The sequence below is a fragment of the Columba livia genome, chromosome Z (genome assembly GCF_036013475.1).
Source record: "Columba livia isolate bColLiv1 breed racing homer chromosome Z, bColLiv1.pat.W.v2, whole genome shotgun sequence".
NCBI classification, from domain to species: domain Eukaryota; kingdom Metazoa; phylum Chordata; class Aves; order Columbiformes; family Columbidae; genus Columba; species Columba livia.
Genome location: NC_088642.1, coordinates 15,792,623 through 15,817,486, shown reverse-complemented (window position 1 = coordinate 15,817,486; position 24,864 = coordinate 15,792,623). Strand labels below are relative to the sequence as shown.

Genomic DNA, 24,864 nt, shown 5'->3' with positions numbered 1-24,864 from the left:
CATTAAAACAAGTGTGGCCAGCAGTTTGAGGGAGGTAACTCTGCCCCTCTGCTCTACTTCGGTGAGACCCTGCTTGGAGTCCTGCGTCCAGCTCTGGAGCCCTCAGTACAGGAAAGACATGAACCTGTCGAAGAGGGGCCAGAGGAGGCCACAAAAATGATCACAGGAATGGAACAGCTCTTCTGTGAAGACAAGCTAAGAGAGTTGGAGTTGTTCAACCTGGAGAAGAGAAGGCTCTGGGGAGATCTTATTTTGGCCTTTCAGTACTTAAAAGGGGCCTATAAGAAAGATGGGGACAGACCTTTTAGAAGGGCCTGTTGTGATAGGACCAGGAGTAGTGGTTTTAAACTAAAGGAGAGAAGATTCAGGCTAGATGTGGCAAAGAAAATTTTTACAGTGAGGGTGGTAAAACACTGGAACAGGTTGCTCAGAGAGGCGGTAGATGCCCCATCCCCGGAGACATTCAAGGCCAGGCTGGATGGGGCTCTGAGCAACATCTAGTTGTAGATGTTCCTGCTCATGGCAAGTTGTTGGACTAGATGACCTTTAAACGTTCCTTCCAACCCAAACTATTCTATGATTTAATGAAGACAAAAGGATCTTGAAACAACAGAAATGCTGCAGTATCTCTTATCTAAAGTCCTGCTATCTTGATTTGAGGTGTAGGCAGTGGAAGCTGTGACCTTAGCAACAGTCAGGCATTGCTATTTCCCCACTTCTGGCAGAAGTACCTCCACTCTGTGCTGTCCCTAGATCCAGGACCTTACCTACCTGCCTGCCCACACCCTGCCATAACACAGTTGCCAATTTCTTGCCCCTCTCTTCTGCCATCTCTCCTTCTCCAGCCTTTTCTCAGCTCATGCCACAGAATTTAATTATGCATAGCTCACTTTGGGCTAAGATTTGTCAATGCTGGAGCCAGTTCTACATCCTTCAGTAGTAAACCTGAGCAAAGCCATCTGCACTCTTCAGAGACATCCAGCCAAGCAGGCTCCTGACAAACAGTTTACCAGCTATGACCTTCAGAGACCTCTTTTGTCATCTCCATTACTAGCCCTGCTCACCAAAACTCATACTGGCAGACTCTGGGAGTTGGAGTGAGGCTCATTAATCTTGGTTACTCACCCAGGGTCTAGCAACAACTCAGACATTTACTGAGGACTGTCTTACTGGCTATTATTGCGCTACTCACAACTCTACCAATTTAACAGCACAGAGTGACATGGGGAGCTCCCAGACAACTGGCTGAACACACAAAATGCAGTCTTCATAAAATATGACAGAGCAGTTCCTTGATTTCTTTTTAGCATTGTGTTTTACCATCAAATCACACTTCACAGCAACAGCACCCTCCACTTCAGCTCACAAATAGCATCACTGCAATACAGCCACCTCCAGTGTTTCCAGTTGTACTCCTGAAGTTAATGGAGAGACACTGGTGTTTTGACCAAAAGCAGGCAACTTCATTTGAATGTGATACAGCATCACTTGCTTCCAACACATCCTGAACTAGTGCTAGAGGCTCACCCTCAACATTTTTACACTGTGAACCATGCCACTCAGTTCACCCACTCACAGAAAGCCAGACGGGTTTGCTTAACTGGGATTTGAAGATGAAATGTCAAGGGGTCATGATGTGTCAAACTGGAAGTATGCACTAGTACTGAGTCACTGCCAGCTAAATACAACAAGCACCAGAGCATGGTGTTCCCCCTCCAGCTGACACTGCTGTTTTGACTCATTGATTGCTTCTTGTGTTTTCTTCATATTTCTGCAGCTTTTGTAAATGCATGACACAGGAGACTCTTCAGGACTTTCAGGCAACTCTTCTACCCATTGCATCTTATTTTTTTTAATTTATGTTCTACAAGTTAGTAATTTCCTTCATATCCTCTTTTTCACCAGGTCAGCCTCTCCAAAGAAGCAGCAGAGCATACCCTTTGTTTTTCCATGTTAAATTACTCCATTTTCCCAAGTGCTCAGAAATACAGATGCAGTCACCATGGAGAGACACTACACCCCCTCACATCCTGCAGTCCACGAGATGATGTGACAGCGCAGTCCCCATTGCGGACATTCAGACAGGGGAAGCACTGACCCAATTGCTAACCTACAGCACCAGAAGTGCATAGCGTCCTGAATTCAGACTCAATGCAGACAGAGCATGAATGCTAATGGTGTTCCCCACGGCATCACGTCCATGCATCACTTCCTTCCAGCAGCTGAGAGCTGGCAAATGTTACAGTAGAGCAGGGGAGAAATAAAATGAAACAGGTCAAACATGGTAAACACTCAATTCCCAGCAGTTTGCTCTTGAAGGTGAGGCACAAAGCTGGAGTGCAGTCGCCAAAGCAGATGTAGCTGCTAACTGCAGTAAAAAGACAACCGCTAGTGCCAACTCATGCTCATTCTCAGCCAGAGCACTTGTCGTTGGATGCATGCAAGGTTTGGCAATTGAAATCCTGCCAGCCTTGAGAATTACTATATATTGATTTTTAGAACTGCCATATAATACAGACAACAGCCCTCCTGTCCACTGTTTCCATGGAGTTGTCTGTGTTAATTGACATGTCATGGGAGCTGCAATACCTGGAGGTGACTAACAGATAGAGTTGAGAGTTGTTATTGGTGCATTTCTCTGAACTCCCAAATGTAGACTGGTCAAATGTAGGCTTTTCTTTCACTCCCACACTTTGTTGTCTTGCCTCATTACACAAGTGCTCATTAATGCTCATTACTGCATATTATTAACACCTCCAGAACAAAGGAACAAAGCTTAGTCCACGTGATGAGTGTGCTACCAGCAGACTGCATTGGTAAAGCACTCAAAATGCAGACATAAATTTAGCAGCAGGACTATGCTTTACAACCAGCATAATAATCCTGTGGAGACCAGATAGAACAAGCTTTACCAGCAAAAGGGCAGTCTCTGGGTTACAGCTACGCTGGGCTCTTGCCGATGTGGGTTTGGCAATCAGAGACTTAACTGGTTATCTCCCATGGGTGCTCTGTGCTGTGGCAAAACACAATACCCAGGTAAGCATTAGGCCAACACAGGTAGCACACAGCATTCCACAGCTAGGAGTGTATGTGACAGGGAAGCAGGGTACCCAGAGAGATGTCAGTGGACACAGTTATCTTTGCATTTGGGAATGCAGCCTCTGTATGGAAGTGTAGACACTGGAGCTTGCCTCTGACAGAATTTCATCAGAGATAATCCCAGGTAGATCGTGATACCCTTGAGCTGGCTTTCTCTGGTATTTGCATGACATGAGAAATCCCACGTGGTTTGTGAACTCCAGTGCATCTATGAACCTACTTACCTTCATGTACACACAGACAAATATGTTTTTCTCCCTTTGCCTGCCCACCAGAGAGCTGTCTGGACCATCACGGAAGCTGGTTGCAGACATGTAAATGACTGTGAAGCCCAAGTCACACAAAGCTAGCACTGAATTAGTGAGTCATGATGGGTCCAAGGGAGTTGTCACTGTGTCTCTGCACAGCACTTAGTGCATCCTTCACAATCACTAGTCTTTTTTTCATTATCTGAAGCATCTCCACCTCCTTTGGCCTAGATGTCAGAGAGTTGACTGTAGTCAGCCTGTTGTACTGGTCCTGCCGGCAAACAGTGCCTGGAGAATATTTGCAAGTCTACAGAAGGTTATCACTTCTGAGAAAAAATTTAGGTAACACATATTCTCCTGGCAGCTTTTGAATCAAAATGACTGTGACTACCGTGTTCATGCTGAATTTAACACTGATGGTGTATATTCACTATGTTCAAAGTGCTCATGACAGATCAAACACATCTATAATGAAACTTATGTCCGAAAGAGCTGTTATAGTAGGCAGACATTATGCTGCTTGATTCCCAGGACAACTACATGTCTAGACACGTGCTATGTCTTTGGTCATCACACCACAGTTAGTCAGACAAAACAAATGCTAAACTTGGTAGGCCCAGATGGTATTCATTGAGGAGTTCTGTGACAACTCAGGGACAAAATAGCTGAATAAGCAATTGAATTGTGTTACCTCTTGCCAAAATTATACTTGGATACTGGGAGACAATGCTGTAATCAATAATTAAGAGTCTGAGGTGTCCAGGGAGATATGGTCCCATAAGGTTAATATCTGTACTGAACAATTAGTGTAGAGTCTAAGAAGGGACATCACTAAGGAACTTCTGGATCTTTCTTGGAAAAGCCACCATGGCTTTTGTAAAGATAAATCTGGGCTTAATAACATTGTGAAGTTCTTGCAAGAGGCCAGGTCCACATAGAAATAAGGGTGATCCAGGGGATCTATTGTTCCTGGATTTTCAAAAGGCTTTTGGCAAAATTCCTGATCAAACGTTTTCAAAGAAAATTAGGCAGCCGTGGAATGAGATGAAAGGTCCCCTAATGAAAACAAACAAACAAAGAAAACCCAACAACAACAAACCCCTTGATTACAATAAAAGAAATACAGGATAGCAAAAAAATGGTCAGTTCTCACAATGTCAGTTACTCACTGGTGTGATGCCAGACCTGTGCTATTCTGTATACTTACAAATGTTCTGGAGAGGGTTGAGCAGCGAGGAACAAAAGTTTGCTGATAACAAAAAATTAGTCAGGACAGTAAGGACATAGGCAATCTGTAAAGAATTGCAAAAGAACCTTGTAAAACTGACTGAGAGATGAATTGAGTACAAATAACTGTAAAGTGAGGTACATGAGGGAAAAACATCCTAGCTGGACATACAGAACTATGGCTTGAAAAATGACTGTAACCACTCAGGAGAGAGATGCAGCTAAAAGCAGCTGCATGAAAACATCAACTCAATGCTCAGGAGCAGAAACAAAATTAAATGTTAGGGGCTATTGGGAAAGTAACAGGGAGCAAAACAGAAGTCATCACTGTACCATCTGTGGCTTGAATACTGTGTGCATCTTGATGGCTGTGTGTGGGAATAGGAAGGTCTCAGAGAAAGGAAACAGGAGTATTATGTGTTGAATAGTGGCTATATTGGAAGGACTGAACTGGCTAGGCTTCCTCAACCTGGAAAGTAGCTGAGAGGGAATATGATATTGGACTACAAAATTGCAAGTGGCTGGACAAGACTGTTAGAGACTCATTCATACCCTCTTATTTAAGAACTTGGGGTCACCGAATAAGGATAGTAGATCCTCGTTCAAAGCACCTAAAATGTGGTTGATTTTCACAGCAAGACACCCAACAGGTGTTATGAACTAGACCAGTAAAATCAGACATAAGAAAACTGTCATGCTGAAAATAGCTAGATGTTGGAAGATAAGATATGTGCCTGCACTGTTTTTACTGCTCCCTGGGTACCTGTCTGCAACTGTTATAATTGCTATTGCTGCTATGCATGCTCTTTGACTCAGTCCCTCTCAGCAGCAGCCTTCATACAAATGCCAATTAACTTAGCTTCTCCAGCCTTCGTCTCCATTTTCTGAACTTCAAAGCACATATCAACAGTCTCATAGCATAGCACTCACGTAGTGCAAAACAACGAACTTCCCTGGCCACATCTGTGCATCTGATGTGTTGGCGAGGTGCCTTGTGCAACAGCACTGCTGTTTTTTGATATGTCCATTAACACCTTGCTTTCAATGACACCAAGTTTCAAAGGCACAGGTGAACAGATTACCCTGGCTGAGCTGGATGGATCCTTGGTCTGAGCCAGCACAGCCATTCCCACGATCACGGGTGGAGGCTTGCTTCCTGCTGCCTAGGAGGTTAGGCACACACTTTGCAGCTCCTGTGCTTCAGCTTGCCTTGTAGATGTGCAGTGCAAGCCTGTGTTGATGAAAGATGCAGTGTGACCTTTTCCCTTATGCTGAGCCAAGAGTTAAACCAGCAAACCAGCCAAACACTAAGTCAAATGTAAACTATCCTCCCTCCTCCTGGTTTAACTTCAACCCAGAACTGATCCAATCCACCCCAAGGTCATGCATGCTTGTGACTGTATGAGGGAACAGTGTGACCAAGCAGTCAGGGTAGGGAAAAGACCGGTCTTCCTCTCTTAGCTGCAGCACATACTTGCGCTGTTTGTGAAACCATAACACTCTGTATATAAATTACACTGATTTCCAACTCTCCAGTGCTTTAATGGATGTTACACTGATTATTTTTTATAACATCCAAACCTTAAGTCAGCCACAGGTTGGGAGAGTTTTTTGTGTCTTCTGGTGTTTGAATTGCAAAGTTGACATTGTTCAGAAATATAATTATTGTTAGTTGAACATGACTGCCTTTATATAGTACCAATCAGTCCTGCCTCATGGTACAGTCCTAAAAAAAAGGTTAAGCAGCCAGCTCCACCCTTCTGGGCTGCATATTCTGTCCCTGTCACTACCTGGCTGCATAGGCACACAATTGTCGGTTCAAGGAATTAATTCAAAGCGATTGAACAACCAGCCTCATCTGCCTGCTCTGTTAACTGGAGCAAAATAATTCATACCAAATTCAAGATGAGGATTTGCAATGCAGCTACAGATCGGAAAAAATTCCCTACAATTTGCCCTTTTTTCCAAGACAAATAAAAAAACAAAGCAAATAAATTCTTATAAAAGTGTCTCTTTATCTGCATATTAGTTTAGTCTTCATTGCACTTGGGTTGCAGCAATGAAAGACATCCAGAAGGTATGGATAGTGAAAGCAACTGAATGTTCGATTAAATTCTGAGTATCAGTTCTCTTCTTCCCCTCCTAATAACACAACAGTTAAATGCAGGGGAAGATGCCCCTTAATGGCCCTCATATGGTATCACTAAAATAGTGAAGGCAAAGCAAAAAGGACATTAGTAGTCTCTATTATAAAAAGAAACTAGACTTAAAAAATCTTTTCAGCTCACAAGGAATACAATTTGAAGGAATAAGCTTCACTTAATGTGACTGTAGGGTCCTTAAGTAGCATGCTCCAAAGTTTGTCATACATGAAGGACAAAGTTTCTCCTTTAAAATGAATCATTCCATTAATTAAAACTTTTTATCCAAAAGCTTTCAACAACACTGCAGTAATGTCTAACCCTTACACGTGTCATTGGCAGACATCCACTGTTGCTGCAGGTAAGAGATGAAAGATTCTTCCTTGCAACCTGCTTTGTCAATCCACAGATGAAGAAAACTAGAAGGGAGAAGTGGTCAAGACGATCAGCACTCCCCTTCACATAAGCGGCAGTGGAGTGAATGATAGTCCCCAACTCTGACCCCATCAGTGATAGTAAAGGAAGAACAAAGAATGAGAGTATACATAAAAGCATTATTTGGTGTACTTCTGATTAAACAACAAGAAATAAATCTTGGCCCCCAAAAGACTGCTGTTTTTTCAGCAATTTAACAATCATCCATAAATCATGAACACTATCTTTGTGGTATTATATAGACACACATGGACAATTAATCATCTTTACAACATACAACCCACAACCCTTGGACTTCTGGCAGAACACATGTAGTGCTGTGATCACATGAACTGGATGCCCTGCCCTCATATTACACACTGCCATATACAGAGCAAGAATCACACTGCTGTTGAGCAAGAGCGAGGACATTCTCATACTCTGTTTATCGCACACAGGCTAAGGGAAGCGTTCAGACAGCAGCCTGAAGATGATGCAACCCCCTTCTTTCTAAATCCTTCAGTGAACTATTGCCTCTTATGTACAATTATTTTCCAGTAATGATGCTGCATTACATCTTCAGTTGAGTAATAAGTAAGGAATTCCTTCCCTGCATTTTTGTCAGGAAACAAAGAGTAAGCTGTTTATGCCTGGGAAGCATTTGTGTTCTACAAAATCTAAAGAGCTGTAAACTCTCTGCTCCTCAATGAGACACTAATTAGTGTAAGTTGCTATTTTAGCTTGGGCCTCTGAAATACCACCACATAACAACATTATTTCGTACTAAGCACCTCCTAAGAGTTAGTAGACAAAACTGCAGCAGATAAAAGGAAAGCTAGAGCTTAACTAACCCTTGAGATGAGAGATCACACACATGAAACAAACCTCTTCATCTTTATTATGTATGAGGGAAAAAACTTTGTTGCAGAAGTAGAAGGGTAACATGGAAACCGAAGGATCAGACAAGGGAAGGAATGGACCAGCACACAGAAAAAATAATTTACATGTCAATACTTAGTAGTCTTTAAACTGTAAAAGACTGCTCAAATTCTTGCTGTGGTTCAATCTATCCCCTTCCTTACTGTCCATATCTGAAATGGTGAACATTTCCTATCTACGTACCAGCTGTCCCAGAGTACTTTTTGCACTCAGAGCTCTTCTCCATTTGCTTGTGTTTGTAGTGTCTCTGGGTCACTGGGATGTGCCCACTTAATGTACAGCTTGGAGAAACGTATCAGGACTGCAAGTTTTGAAAAAATTGCAATTAAATCCTACCTCACCAAACATATCCATCAGATGCGCAGATTAAAAGTAAATAGGATTCCATATTCCTGAGTGGTCACAAATATTGTGACTGAGGGAAGACTATTTAAAAGATTTCAGAAATCCACTGAGGCTGAAGTTTGCTATCTTGTTAATGTGTTTGTTTGTATCTCATCATTCCCCCACAGTTTTGAACCACTTATCTGCTAATAAGGGAAGAGTTTCACTCTAATGAAAAGCGTCATTAGGTACATTTCACTTAACCCACTTAGACATTATGGCTACAGTTGCTAGACTTCTAATTCACTGATAAGAATAATATATTTGTTACCTGAAGCTAAGAAAGTTGAACTACTCAGCAGTTTGAAGAGCATGTGAAAGCATAAAAGAAGGCAACCAACTCAAGTATGTTACATTAAAAAAAATCTTATTTAGATATCTTAAAAAATACAAGGCACATTATATAAAAATCAAATAGCTATTCATCAAAACTTTGTTAAATATCCCCACTTCAAATCATGTACTGGCAAGTATTAAGTAACAGTGTATAATCTCAACTAATATTTTATCTCAGTGCTAGGTGACAAGTTCAGCCTGTCAATTCAACAGGATAACCTTACAGGCTTCTGACATGTTAGTATTTACGGCATTGGCAACTTTGAAAGCAATATAAAACTGTATTATACTAAAGATAATAAACAGTCTACACCAAGATGGTGAAATGGATCCTCCTTTGCTTCTCTTTATGGTTTCAAATAATGTTCACTGTGAGCAGGTACATAGAGCAAGGTCCTACATACACAATCTGTTCAGCTGTTTAATACATTACAGTTAAAGCGAAACAAAACAGATTTCTCTGTTAATTAAACACAGGGTGTTTCAAAAAGATGGATCCAATTTCAAAACAGTATATTTCACAATGGCAACTTGTTACAATTACACAAAAATTTACAAAGTTTTAGTAATCTTTTTATGAATGTTCTATGCTCCCAAGTGGTAAGAGTTTCAATCATGGGCAGTTTACAGTTGCAGAGGTACACAGGGTGTTTCAAAAAGATCAACCGATATCCCTGCAACCACAAACTGCCCATGAATGAAACTCTTATCACTTGAAAGAGCGGGGCACAGTTTCAAATTATTACCACTAGATGCCTAATTTTTTGTGTAATTGTAAAGTATTGCCATCACAAAATATACTCCATTGAAATTAGGTACATCTTTTTGAAATACCCTGTATTCTAGCAATACTACATAACATTCCTGTAACATTTTTCTTTCTAACAGCTTCAATATTAAACAAAAATGTCTTCAACCACAACGCTCTTCCATTCTTGCAGAGCATCTGAAATGTCATGATTATTTTTCTCCAGTCTAGCAAGGAAGATTTGTCTGCTTATGATTTCTACACAGCATAAGCAGCTGCCAGTTCTGAAATCCAAGCTTCAATGTGATTAAAAAGAGAAGAGAGTCTGAAGTCTCTGCTTGTACAAAGTAACTCTCTTGTCACTTCCATCCTTTCAGCAGTAGTAATAAAAGTTCACTTTTCTAAGATTAAACTCAGTAGGTTGATTTAGTGGTCCCATTGGAGTTTGAAGAGTAAGAACTTGATTTCCTGGGGTATCTGCCTGATGAGAGAGACACTTGCATTCTCCGTGTAGTTCGCACGCTTCGACAAAGAAGAGCATTTTTGAGGTTGTCTCTGAAGTCTTTTGAAATATAGTAATAGATAAATGGATCAATACAACTGTTCAAAGTAGAAAGACACAGTGCAGTTATGTACGACACATACAGATAGCTCTGGCTGTAGGTTTTGAGGAGCAAATAATGCACAACAAGCAGCACATTGCTAGGTGTGAAACAGATAAGATACATGGACAGGACAGCAATAATGAGTTTGATTGCTCTCTTTCTTTTCTTCCCAGTGCTTACATCTGAGATAGAAGCATTCAGAGTCTTAATCATTAGTATGTAAGCAACAGCAGTGAGGAGAGCTGGGATTAAGAAGAGTCCAATCGCAAGTGAGAGGAAATAATTGAACATATCATGAGCCAAAACATTTTCAGGCAACACATCATGGCAGGTAGTGATGTTAAGATTTGAAATATATACCGTCTGATTAACAAGATACAATGGAATGGTGCCCAACAAAATCAGAATCCAGATAGCAAGGGAGATGCCCAGGGCGATTTCAGATTTCTTTCTTGAATGCACTATGGGGTTCACTACAACCCAATACCGCTGCACACTGAGACATGTCATAAAGAGAATGGAACAGTACATATTTCCATAGAAAAATCCAACAAGTACTTTGCAGAGACCTTCACCGAATAGCCAGTTATTGCCATTTACATGGTATGCAATCTTCAGTGGGAACCAAACAACAAAAAGAAGGTCTGCCAATGCCAAGTTAACCATATAAATCACAGCTGGATGTTTCTTCTTTGTTCGGAAAAAAAAGACCCAGAGAGCCAGGGCATTGCTTGGCAAACCAATGATAAAAACAATGACATAGACAATTGGAAGAAAAACTGTAGTCAGCTTTCCTGTGAGGACTTTTGCTGCAAACTCATCCACTTCATATAACTCTTCAGAGGCATTATTTGTATTTGAAACTTTCTGGCCAGCAAAACTTCTTCCTTTTGAACTGCTGGTTCCTCTATTCTCTAAAATTAAAAAAAAAAAAAAAAACAAAGAAAAAAAAGAAGTTGTTACTGAAATATATATAGACATTTTACCCTTTTTAAAAATAAACTAGACCTTTTTAAAAATAAACTAGACATCATGATGTACTATGAAGAATTAGAGGGTCTCATAAACAGAAAAATTAATACTGGTTTTTCAACACTTGACAATTTTTCTTTCCTGTGTTTTAGGCTTATTATGCAAAAAGTCAACCTATATCCCTAATCAAAGATTGTATCAGCAAACAAAATTTTTTTCCACATCACCAGAGATATTAAAAATACCTTATTAAAATGGCTGTCAGGTGCTCCTACCATCTGTATAGTTATAACAAAAACTCCTTCAAGTGCCCCAGGGAAACATTATCCTTTCACATGGCAATGCCAGATTACCCATTTGCTGGGACTCATAAAACTTTGCAGCAGGCTAATGTAACTGCAGAAGGAGTTTCCTCAGTTTAGATGGCCTAAAAATCAGGTATGCAGTAAAAAAAAACATGCTAGCCTCTGAGAAGCTGGAATGGAAACTCAGAATGTAATGCCAAAGCTATACACAGGTCACCTCTAGGGGAAAAAGAAGATGCACATTACACTGTATTTGAATTGAAACTTCTATAGACTAACACGGTGTATGAAGATGCAACAGGATAAAGCATCTGGGTTCTGCTTCCAGTTCATGGGTGAGATGGTCAGACAGTCTGTGCAGTTTCTATTTAAGAGTGCTAGGTAGTTGAGATGACAGCTATAGTTGCTTCATACACAAGACAGCTATCACTTCAAGTTTTGCTCTGCCTCTTTGAATGCCACAGTAACTTACAAACCATATAGGCAAGCCAGCCATTCCTGACTGCTCTGTCTTGTATGACAGCCTCCATGCGGTTAAGTTCAGAACCTCTCCAGACCCAAAGCTGTCCTCTCGTGCTTATAGCTTAAACTGCAATAGCAGATATCGTCCATGAACTCTCACTGTTCCAATAAGTCAGATATCCACCGAGCTAAACTGTTTGGACATGAAACTTGACTGTCCATGGGAGAACTATTTTTAACCTTATGTCAGTTTCTATCAATATTTGAGGATTATTTTAGCCACAAAAAAACCCTAAGCGGAGTATAAAGGAGAGTCTTCTTGACCAGCAGGTTTGTGTACAAGCCATGAACGGTATTGAAGAATGGCACCCTTGTTATTCAAGAAACAGTGTTTTGATACAGTTCCAGAATGAAAAATGTTTACATCTTACATTTAAGTATAAAAAAAGAATTCTCACACAGGAAATATGTAAATACGTACAGATTCTCAAAAGCAGCACAACTTTAGATAGCAGTTAAAGTTTTTACTGCAAGAGCCTGACATACAACATTACCATCCTGTCTAGACTGTGTGATCTAAAGAGATATACAGAAATATAGCATATATTGGTGCTTTTTAGAGTTTTAGATTCAGTCACCCTAGCTCTACTTAACAAGTATTTGGTAAGCTCCAGGTACAGACAAGCTTAACTGGAAAACTGAGGCGTAAGAAAACTTTCCAGTACAATTATATGGACAACCCTTTGCAGCAGTCTGCATGAAGTCTGAAATCTGGATTATATTGATAAAACAACACTCAAAGAAAATTAATCCAAATACCAAACAGTCATTTTGGCCTATATGTGGTAAAATTACAAGACGGCAGAATTATACAAATTCTGCTCTCAGATCTTCAAGTCACATGATTATGTCAGCAATACTGTTAAAAACTGCAAAGTCTACTTGTATAATACAGAAATCTCAGGTCCCTAATCTGAGCTGTGAATAATAGAAACCATAAAACCAGCTTGAGAAACATAATTTACATAGATTCATATAATGTAAAGGATAATCAGCTAGGCAAAGCCTCTTTTCTCAGGCTTATAGCTTAGCTGATAAAGACCTTGGTGATGCTTGGGAGCAGACCATTTATTCTAAACTGACAACAGTTTGAGAACTGAGTACCCTAATAAAGTGCAGTGTGCAATGCTCTCTTAAGCACCTATCCATCAGTAAATGCCTTATACTATCAGATTGCAGTCACACTATTTGTATTTCAGTCCAAAGACTTAAATTATTGTAGAAAACTGGAAGAGCAAATATACCACTTTGTTCTTACTACTTGTTTGTTATCATACATAAAGCAATGCTTTGCAATTGATGTACAAAGGTTGGGTTAAAAAAAAAAAAAAAAAGAAAAATACTCACTAAAAATGCTCTAAAGTGCTTGTGTAGCACATTTAGAGTAAGAGCTATAAAAAAGCATATTGGCAGACACATGAACCACAGACAGGACCTAGTATGGCAAAAGCGGTAAAGCAGAGACAAAGATTTCCTTTATATACATATTTTTAAGACATAGTCTTGGAAGTTCTGACAGCAGATACTGGGCAGCTTTTGTTAGACCAACTGGCAGCCACACAGGGAGATGGTTCAGCGTCCTGTTTGTCTTCGCAGCTAACACTCCCTCACCAAGCAACCAATCCTTTGTTAGGTATGTGCATTTTCTACATCCTCTTCTTACTCCTTCTGAGCTTTCAGTTTTCCATAACAATTGAGTTATTTTCCAAGCCGAGTTTCACCCTGCCTGACTCACATGTAGAGAATGCAATTGACTTGCTAATCTGCCCACGGAAAAAGCTTCCTTGGCATCATGGGAAAAACGTACTCTCTTCCCACAACAAAAGGTTGTTTCAACACCTTTGCCATTTGTCCAGAAGACATAACCCACTGCATAAAAAACGAAGGATTATACCTACCTTGCACACGTAAAAGTGATAGCAGCACAGAGTATCCAAATTAATTAGCTTAGGTCATGGTAATACCCACACAAGACTAAGGTTAAGATTACCCTTGTTCTTGGATCTGCAGTCCAGATTCACAACTCTGTAATGGCATTAGCCTATTAGAAAAGAGCCACAATAAGCCCCTGGTTTACAGTCTGTCTCCCTTGGCTGGCATAGGATCACACTTCCAGATCATTTAATCTCCCTACTCCAGAAGAACAAGCACGCAGCTAAAACTTTTAAGCATACTACTTCTTTCCCCCTGCCCCAAAATTATTCCGAACTCCTCCCCCGCCCGCCCAGGTCAGGCAACTGGGATATTAAGAGGTAGTTTAATTTCAGAAACTTCAATCTGAACAACAAAATTTGCAGCTATCTAGCACCCATTTGTTGTGAAAACAGGACCCACTGTAATCTTGGTGTCAATATTTACCCAATATACGAAATACGGTTAAAAACAGACAAACCATACCTAACCCAACAACCAATCAACCAACAACAACAAAAAAACAACCAACCAACCAAAACCAAAACAAAACAAAACCAAACAAAAAACAAACAAACAAACAAAAAAACCCACAACCAAACAAAAAAGCCCAAACCTCTTAGCTTTTCAGAGTTGGGAAAAAAGCGAGAAAACGGACTTTTAAGGGTTTTTTTTTCTGTTTACAGACAGTTTGTAAGTAGGTTGCTATCCTAAAACGAGATAGGTACAGCACCGATGCAGGTGAGCCAGGCCACGCGTGCCAGGCAGCTCCCAAGGAGACCCCTCGCAGGACCTGCCGTCCCGCAGCACTCCCCGCCAGCTCCGTGCCCCCCAGAAGTCCAAACAGGGATGGAAGCCAAGACAGCTACTTGCCCGTCGAGCTGCTTTCCCCCGCCCGGCGGGGAGGCCGGCCGAACGGCGGCGCCCTCCCTGCGCGTCCCAGCAGCTCGGCAGCTACCGGCCCGAGTTTTTCGAACCAGTTGGACTCCACGAGAACCTTTCCCAGCCCGCTCTGGGCCCCTCGCACCCTAGCCGGAGGCCATAAACCTGCTCTTCGGAACGGTTCAGTCCCGCTGCCCTCACGCCTCACCCACCGAGAGCTCAGCGTGCCCACCGAGAGCTCAGCGTGCCCCCGGCACCGCTCCCGGACTGAAGCGCCACCGCCCACAGCCCAGCCCGCAGCCAAGGGGCGCCGAACAACCAACGCGGCACCCACGGAGCCCTTCCAGAGCTCTGCCGCCCGCAGGTGACCACAGCCCCGCCGGCAGCTCTAGCACCCGTCAGCCGCAGCTCGCACTCCTCTTACCTGCAGGAGTGGTGGGTCCCAAAAACGTACAGAGCAACAGCAGCAGGCACAGCCCACGACGCCCAGCCATCCTCCCGCAGCGCTCCGAGCACCGCCGCCTCTCACGCACGCCTGACCAGTTTCACCTGATACCTGAACCAGGAGGGGGAGGAAGGCGCGGTCTGGCCAACACCAGCCTGGCGGCGGGCGGAGCCGAGCCAGGCCACAAGCCACATCCCCCACCCCCGAAGGGCTGTGGGGCTGCCCCTAAAATGGCAGGGTAACGCTTGCCAGCGGGTGCGCTGCGATCGCCTCGAAATGGCGCAGGCATCCGTTACCCTCTCGATGCGGCTGTTGGTCTCGCCGCCAGTGTTCCCGCTCCGTGGCACAGCAGGTGCCGAGGGTCTCCGTTCTCCCTCCTTCACTCTCAGGTTGGCCCTCCGGTGGCCACCTGACTCCACGCCTGACGGTGGGAGCGCGGCCGGAGGGCGGGTGCGGCTCTGACCCACGGCAGATGCTCTGTCATCATCTTGCAGCTGGGTAAATCCGCGGCGTCCTGTTTGAGCAGCCAGGAGTTTGTCGTGGTTCGCGCCGACCTGCTGCTGGAGCAGAGCAGGATCCTTCTGGGACACATGGGCTGGGGTCGGGGCCAAGCTGGCGAGGAAGAGGGCTGGAGGAGTGTGTTGCGGGACAGTGTTACTCTGACTTGTGTGTGCCAGGTTTCTTGCCCTTCTTTGTTATGTTGCTGTATGACAGGTAGGAAAATGTGTAATGCCGTCTCAACCCAAATGCATTCATGATGCTGCGCTGGTGTGACCCAGTGTGAGAAAGAGGTGGTTTTGCTTGTCACCTCGCTAAAACTCAGAGTACACCAACTCTCTTTTGTTTTTGCAATAGAGATTCCAAGGACAGAATTAAGCACAATGCAATGCCAGCAGCATTTTCCAATTTATCAATGCAAATACCAATTTAAAAAATGGTTTTAGTTTTTTAAAATAAAGCACTCAACTACACATTCAGCCCTCGTTCACACCTCTAGATTAGTTCTTAGGTTGCACTAGTAGAGCTCCCTCTGCTTCAGTCAGTCTGCAACATGCGGAGTGCTCAGTTGGTGACAAAATTGTTGTGGTTTTTTGTTTGTTTTTTGTTCTTTTCTTTTTAATATGTTATGAATATATAAACGACTGTTATGAATATACTGTTTTATGTTGTTCTGAAAAGAAAATTGTGCTTTTTGTAAACTTTCTGTGATGATCATGAAACATGGCTGTGAGTTGAGGAAGGCGGCATCGTTTCCAATTTATAGATGGAAAATGGAAATGGAGTACAAAAGGGTGAAGGTAAGTACATGTGGAACTTTTGCAGGTCTGAGTTGACATGCAGGGTCTCTTTGTTTTTGAGTCTTTGTTGTAAGTTGCTCCATACTCGAAGCATGGTTCCTGTTTGTCATCTACCCAGCTAAGACTGTTCATAGATTTCTCATATTAGTCCCAGACTCCTTGCTAAGTACTGGGAAAGTCAGCCCATCCCTCCAGACTTCCTCCCTGTCTGTTTCTGTCTCACAGTGCTGTTTGTTTATTTTATCATTACAAACCGCTTCATGGGTACTTAGTCTTCTGCTTCTAATCACCTCGTCCAGTGAGTTGCAGCTTTCTCATCTGTTTTTTTAATCTAATCTCCCTTTCAAACAGGTGTGTACACATGTGGTGGCTACTGGTCTCTACAGTGTTTTCCCTCTCAGACCTCTAGTACAAGGAGTGGTCAGCCCTTCTTTCATCTGGTTCTGCTATAGCTTGTTCTCTCCTGCCAGCACCCAGTCCTAGTTTTCACTATTGGTTTTCTCTTGAGTTACTCCACCTAATCTGCTTTTTTGTCACCTTAGCATTCAAAGCAGACAGCTCCTTCCCTCTTTTGCTTGGATTCAGCAACAGTGGAAGGGATTGATAACTCAAGGGAAAAAAGATTCATTGCTGTTACTAAGCAAAATCAGCTCTAGGCTGTCTCGTGACAGGTCAGAGCTGCAACTGGAGAAGTTCTGTGGCTGTATGTAGAAGCAAGTATCAGAATCTTATAAAAGATTTATTAGATTCCCAAGCAATTAAAAAGGGAGCTTGTAAGAGGGAATGGCAACTTTAGGCAACTTTAATACCAGACAACTCTATCAACCTGCCTTATAAGAGAGACCTTATTGTGAACTTTGAGTGCTTAAAGTGGGCTGAGGAAAAGGATGGGGAGAGTTTTTATCATGGCCTGTAGTGATAGGGCAAGGGGTAATATTTTTAAATTAAAATAAGGTAAATTTATATTACATATAAGGAAAAATTCTTTCCTCTGAGCATGGGAAGGCACTGGCACAGGCTGCCCAGAGAAGCTGTGGATGCCCCATGCCTGGAAGTGTTCAAAATTCAGCTTGGGTGGGACTTTGAGCAACTTGGTCTGGTGGAAGGTGTCCCTCTCCATAGCAGGAGGTTGGACTATATGATCTTTAAAGGCTCCTTCCAACACAAATCACTCTACGATTTTATAACAAACTAATGGTCTTTGTAAGCAATGGTCTTGTAAGCAATAGTTCATCTATGCCTTGCTAACAAGGCTTTTGTTCTGGTTTTGTTCTATTTACTTCTATGGAGAAGTTGGTGTTCCTAGCTAACATCTTCAGCAGGGTTAATATTTGTTAGGAAGATTCCTCGTTTATAGTCTACAAATTAGTTCTGCATCATGTTCAAATTCCTGGGACCTCTGTACAGAGTAATGTCAAGCCTTCACGATTTATAGTAACCTTTATTGAAGACAACTGATTTGTCAGACTTATTTACAGTTTTAGTGTGCCATTTATCAAACAGATTGGAAAGAAAATGTAACAGTTTATAAATAAACAAAAACCAATTAGATTTTTGTTCATGCTTGTTTATCATTGGAAAATAATTGCAGTAAATACCACTGCCACAGGAAGAATAACTATATGACTATAGATGTCTATTAAGTCTCAATTCTCCATTATAAACTGGTAGTTTCTTGGTTTCTCTGCTACAAATGTATGTATGTGTATGTATATATATACTGCTATATTTTGCTATAATGAGTTGGAAAGAATCATCTTCCACCTTTATACTGTGGCTTTGAACTAGCATATCATGGGTTGTTGATTATCAAAGCATGCCCCAAACTGACAAAAAGATAAGTGAGCATCAGCTTATTATTCCCATCTCTAGCAATGTTTGTGGGGGGCATAGTATCACAAAACTCCTGTGTACATTTGGGCAAAGAGCATCATTGGAAGTGTGTGCTCTCTTGCACATTGAGTAGCTGGTGTCTGTAGTGGTATAAACACAGTTTAGCGCAGGATTCCAAAGGGGATCTTCCAGGATATACCCTTTAGATCTCGATTCATTTTTAACAGCTTAATGGCATAATTATGTGATCTAATAATGAAGATGTGTGACTGCCAAATAGGCTTGGTACCCCTTTATTAAATGAGAAATGGATGTGGTTTCATTGCAAGGCACTTGTCAGTACTTGTGCAGTTTTGCTAGGATAAATAGGTGGGAGTATTTTTTATATATAGATATATAGAGCTTGTTTTGTGTGCTTTGTGTCTCGCTGTGAATTTCTGAATTCACATGGCAAATCTGTTTTCAGTGTGTGGCTTATTGTAATCATACCACATGTCTGTTGGGGGAGAAGGTAAGGGAGGGCTATTTGTGCATATGTCTCATACAAATGTATGGGCTTTTTAAGGTGCAAGAAGAGCTTGGTTTTGGAAGTGAGGGGAAATAAAAATCTGACTTTAAAAACCAATATGTCTTCTAGGGATGGAACAAGCACTTAAAATATGCTTCAAACAATGCAGTTAGCACAAGGATTCAAGGAGGAAGGGTGAAGTTTTGTTCAAATGAAAAAATGTGAATAGGTTCATTTTAAAAACCAGTTTCATTTTTGTTTCAGAGGAAGTTGATGCATAATCTCTTGTTGTTTTAGCCTGTCCCCACAGTAGCCACATGTCATCTTAGCAACTAGAAGAGTACCTGAGTACTAAGTTACTACAAGGCTGTACTTTTGCAGTGCCAGACCAGGTCTCTGGGTATAATAAGCCTTTTTGATAACTTATTTTAACACAATGAAGCCATCTGTCCTTCCTCTTTGTGTTTCTCATCCGTAAAAGCCCCCATGCCATCTTAAACAGTCTCGCTTGCTTGTTTTCCTGAGCTTTTGGACAGAACTCTATTTCCTGCTCAGCTCTTGTTGGCCTTGCTGGCAGGCTTGTTAGGTAATATCTGATGGCTGTCAATGATGTCCTTGATGCTCTATGTGTGTCCAGCAAGGATCCTAGGAAACATAGGGGTTAAGGGCAGCAGCTGTATATTTTTCTGTTTCTCCAGTAGCAAAGATAAATTTTATTTCACTCTGTATTTAGGAAGTCACTTCCATTCCCTCTCTTACCCCATCTACCGCAAAATTCTTGGAGTTTTGGAAATTCTGGCCACGGAAAATATGTGCTTTATGAGCCTGTCATGCTGATGTGCTGTTTTGTCATTACTACTTGAAGCACCAGTGTGGGTAGCATATTAATTCATGGCATTTGGGGATCACTTTGTTGGGGGAAGGGATAGGTAATATGTGTTGTTCAAGGTGGTCCCTGAATGGTTATTTGCTGTCATCATGATTCTTCTGACCTTCTGTCAGCAGTGTCCTATGTTCCTGATGTTTGCCTTTAACTCTTACTGCATTTTCACTTTTCTCAAAAGCAAGGAGATCTAGGGATTGGGCTGGAGGCATGACAAACACAAGTAGCAAAAGATCTAGAACAAAATGTTGGGTATGCCCAGTGCCTGGGGACTAGAAACATAGGTGACCCAAGCCTGACTTCACACTGTCATGGAAGCAGAGCTGTGACTCATGTTCACCTTGACTTTGCAGTGCTAACGGACACACAAATTTAACAAAACATCTTGGTCTAAGCAGAATATAATGCAGTGCCTCTGCACTTGTGTTGACAGTTGTGTAACCTGTAGTAGGTCTATTTTCAAGTCTGCCTACAGCTGCATGAAATAGAAGCATGATAAGTTGCCAAAATCAAGCAACCGAAAATTAGAAAATGCTATAATTTGTGCCTCGTTTGAAATCTTAATTCATCGTGCTTATGCATTTTTAAAGGAGTTTAGTTATGACATCATAGCAAATCTTTCTGTGGTGCACTGCACAGAGTGTGCTCATGAATAAACAGATAATCTTGTACTTACGTCTCTATTTATGTGTATAGATATACTCAGAATACCCCCATTTAGCTAGTAGTGATTTCTTATCCTGCTGCTGTTGTAAACTGGGAAGTACTTTCTCTGCATAGATAAGAATGAAGAGAAAGTCATGTGCAGATTGCTTTGCTTGCAAATCATCAGTGCAACTATTAGTTTAGGCTGAGTCTGTATCTGTCTGATGTATGTAGTGCCGTTCTGTTACCTCTGCTGAGAAAATGAAACATTATTAAGCTAGGATAAAGATATATAATAGCTCAACAAAATGAAACATTGTTATGTGTCGGCATGTTTGTTAGAATGTGTCCTTTGAAATAGCTAACTAGTCTCCAGAGTAAATCACCTGCAAGCAGACAATGATAAATGGGAGCTTGCGTCAACTCGTGGAGTTTAAAATAAGTTCAGTGCTACAATAGTGCAAACAAGATTTCTGAAGAGCTGTATGCTTACGTATATAATCTATTTGCAGTAGAAATATAGTGGGAAGATTGTGGTGGAAAATTAATCATAATATTAGTTGTGATGAACTGGATAGAGGTTTTCCACATCTTTCTCTTTCTGAACCCTATTGTTCCATCTCACATAGGAAGTTTATTGATGGATTATCACGGAGATAACTCAGTTTGTATTGACCCTATGGGGCTATCTAAACACCAAATTACTTTAGGAATAGATCTTTCTTAGGTAACCCTTAAAAGCAATAACTGAAAGTGTTGAAGGCATCCTGAAACATTTTGAAATGATACAACATTTCTCAGATAATTTCTACTCTCTGCTTTCTTTTAGTAATATAATTAAATGACACCAGTTCCAAGAATTATTTATCTTGAATTTTACAACATAAACCTTTCTGATGCCAGGAAAAGGTTGCAAAGTCTGCTAAGTATAGTGAAATGTTAGTCCAAGCCAGTGAGAAGAGGTAAGCACTTTAGCCTTCTGGAGATTAATTAAATTAATATTGGGATACATTGACCAAACTGAGAAGGGATTTATTTTTTCTATTTTTTTTTCCCTTCCATACTATTGAGTTACTATTTTTATGTACTGGTTTGTAAAACTATTTTGGAGGAAGTTGAAAGTTGTTTTCAGAATGAGTCTATTACAACTCTTGCCTAGTGTTTCTACATCTGCACTGGAAGGAATATAGGGTGGAGTGTATAAAATAACCATTCCTCTTAAGGTAATCCGAATCATTACAGTGAATCACAAACACAATTGGCATCAACAACAGTGTCTTGCAGCAAAGAGGGTTGTTGTCTGTAATGTATGTGAAGTCCTTCCTTCATTCAGCACCAGTAAGATATTTGTTGGAGGATATTTTTAACTCAGTCTGTATCTTCCCTTAAAGAAGACTGGAAAAAAGTCCAGAGAAGATGTGAACAATTGGAACAATCTGAAGAATGTTTGGCATAATTATTTTTGTTTGGTCTAAAGAAGATTGTGGAGAGACGTGATGACTTACTTAAAGTATGTCCAAGTCTTCAGCATGTTTTCTTTGTTCACTGAGTAGGCTGAAATGTTAGCAAAGTTAGGTATTAGGAAAAGTTCTACCAATTTGCACTACTATTATTGAGCTCTCACTTTTTAGGGAATCTGTAGGACCCCCATCACTGGCAGTTTTAAAGTGATTTAGCCAAACAGAACTGAGGTGGATATGGCTTCTGATGGCATCCTGGCAGGAGAAGTTGGTGATGCCTTGAGAAACTCTTCCAGCCCAGGTGTTAGTGATTCTACAACAATGTTCCTAGAAGAATAAAAACCTAGTCCTTTATTATCAATACACTGACCTCAGTGGTCTTACTGTTGTTTTGGATCTGAATACAGTAAGATTTGACATGGTGCTCTGCATTGTGAGTGAATCTCAGTAGTTTTACACTCATGTACCTCTGTTTAAAACTAAATGATACTGAAATGCTATCTAGGCCTTGTCTTATCTGATTCTGGCTAGGAAGAGTTCACATCCTTAGGTCATGCTCATCATTACTGAGCAAACATGACTCAGGCAACAGCAAGGTCCCTGCTGAGATCCATCATGGTTTTGTCTTTGCTGAGAGAAACTTGTTCAAGCCCCTCTGCATTCTTGCTTCCTCACCACACACATGACAGCAGTTTTCCAAACAAATGAAGTACCAGGAGCCCAGAAGGACAAGCATCCAGGTGGGGCACTGAGGGAGAACAACACCAGCTAGGTCTTGGGGTAACAGTAGAGCTCCAGGAGACCCCATACACTGTACCCATTTTGAAGAGGTTGACAAGAGGTGTGGGAAAAGTGCCAATATTGAACCACAACATTTGGTGGACAGCTGGGAGAGCTGTGCTTTGTGAGTGTGAGCTAAAGAACACAAAGAGAATTACATTGAACTACACACCTGTTCACCTTCAAAGATGTGGTCTCAGAGACTTGGGAGCTGACTAAATCATAGCCAGATTTTGGAAACTGGGGAGATACAAATAAAAATCTTGGTAGAGGGCCATGGACAGTCAGTGCTGCCAGACATTTCAGTAGTTCTCTGACAAGAGCTTTACAAGAAATTAATCCTGTGTACAAAATAAATGCAATCCTAGTCATGTGTGACTCATGGTTTTCCCACAGGAACAGGCAGTATATTGTGTGGGGTTAACTACTTAAAAATTTTTATGTGTGTTTTACTCCTGCATTTAAAACACCAAAAATGTCCAAAAAAGACAGTGGTTAACAGGGCACTTAAGAGATATTATAACCCCTCCCCTGTCTTTCTGGGCAGTAAGATTAGATGCATAAATAGTTATTCCAGTAAACAGTGCAATTCCAAAACAATCTGTTAGAATTTGTCCTTTTGCCTGTGTGGAGCTACACTAGGTTGAGAGAACACCATAAAAGCAAGGTGGAGTATGACACAGTTTCCTGGTTTTATCATGACATTTTTTAATAGATGCCATCTCTGCCTTGTGGGAATGTGTCTCAGATTGTTAGCAATCTGTAGTAAGAGTAACCCTTGATAGAAATAACCTACAGATACTCTAATGTAGTTATTGCCTGAGTATTGTCTTCCCTACTGCACTTGTTTACTTGAGTTATTTCTCCTGCCAGCCTGTGGAATGGGGTTACCTATGTCAACCATCTGCTTTCCCCAGACCTTCTGTGTTTCCTAGATTAGTGGAAGTGTGTATGTTTTTCTGGTGGTGTTCTGCTACCACACAGTTACTACTCCTCACACCACAGTTTCCAGAACACTCTCAGAAGGTGATATTTTTCTCCTTCTAACTCACATCTAGAAGATGCCTGTGGGAAAGGAACCCACAAATCAAGGAAAAAAACCCAATTATTTATGAGTGGTGACCTGGAAATACTTTTTTTACTCCACCCTCAAGATCACTTTATCTGTTGATGTCTTGCTAGAATTACAACTTACAGTGCAACATTTAAGTAAATCTATGGAAAACTGTATGTGGAAATGTAGGGATGGGTGGAGGAAGCATTGTGTGAAAGGAAGAGCAGTGTTCCTCGGAACAGTCTCATAAAATGTACACCGAGTTAAAGCTGTAGGCTTGCTCTAACTTAATTATAATCAATAAAAGGCAGGTTGTGCTTTCACACACGAGGAACGGTTGAAGTGAACAGGCAATAGAATTTGAGCTGTGATCTAGCCAGTGTGTCCTGCCTATCTCAGTTTCAGAAGGTTTTGATTACCACAGTTTTATTGACATTACGTAAATATCCTGTGTACATAAGGTTTGGGACAGCTGTAGGGATGGATGAACTATGGCTAAGAATTGCTGGTGGCTCCCAAGGAACACAGGCTTTATGCAAGCAGTAATGCCATTCACAGTTGCGAGTAGATGCCGAGAGTCAGCATCCAATAAGTTACTTAATGGCAACAATGAGATCCTGTCCACACCATTAAGTACTTGCTAATGCTGAGATCTGTCTAATCAGAGTGCGTTTTAAGATTCAAATTGATATTTGCAAAAAGAGGAAATGGAAATTAATTCTGAGATCTTCACAGTAGGTTTCTATGGTAAGCTTTTTGTTCAGTTGAACAGATGGACAGGTGACATTTATTGGCAACAGTGCCAGCTAATGTAAAGATTATACGAACAATTACAGCATTCTAAAGTAAAGGAGGACTTGAGAACAAAATTTCTAGATCTGCAGACCCTCTTACTCTAAGTAGTATTTGTCTTTGTGATTTCGTGATTGCCTAATCAAATCTCTATGTTTAGAACCTGTCTCTTATTCTTCCTTGAAAACTAATACTTGTGATAACCAGTAAAAGTCATAACTGCTTTAATAAATAAAAAAATATGATTTGCTGATTCACAATATCATCTTTTTAAAATGGAAAGTGAACTTAATGTAACATTTGTGCAGTATCAATCCATCTCTCCTTTTTTATTCTTTGCTCTTCGGAAGTTTATGGTTGCTACTAGTCTGAATTGTTTTGCAATTTGCATGTACAAAATATGGCATTTGGACCACATTCCTGACTACCTGTG

At 41.2% G+C, this 24,864-nt stretch overlaps 1 protein-coding gene across 1 annotated transcript; it reads right to left on the bottom strand.

Moving 5' to 3' along the window:
- Window positions 1-8,802: 8,802 nt before the first annotated feature.
- Window positions 8,803-15,840, bottom strand: F2RL1 (F2R like trypsin receptor 1). Its single transcript, XM_065047373.1, has 2 exons — window positions 15,158-15,840; window positions 8,803-11,055 (listed from the first exon to the last, which is right to left on the bottom strand). Exons 1-2 carry the CDS (start codon window positions 15,225-15,227, stop codon window positions 9,950-9,952), a joined length of 1,176 nt encoding a protein of 391 aa, XP_064903445.1. The 5' UTR covers window positions 15,228-15,840; the 3' UTR covers window positions 8,803-9,949.
- Window positions 15,841-24,864: the final 9,024 nt, after the last annotated feature.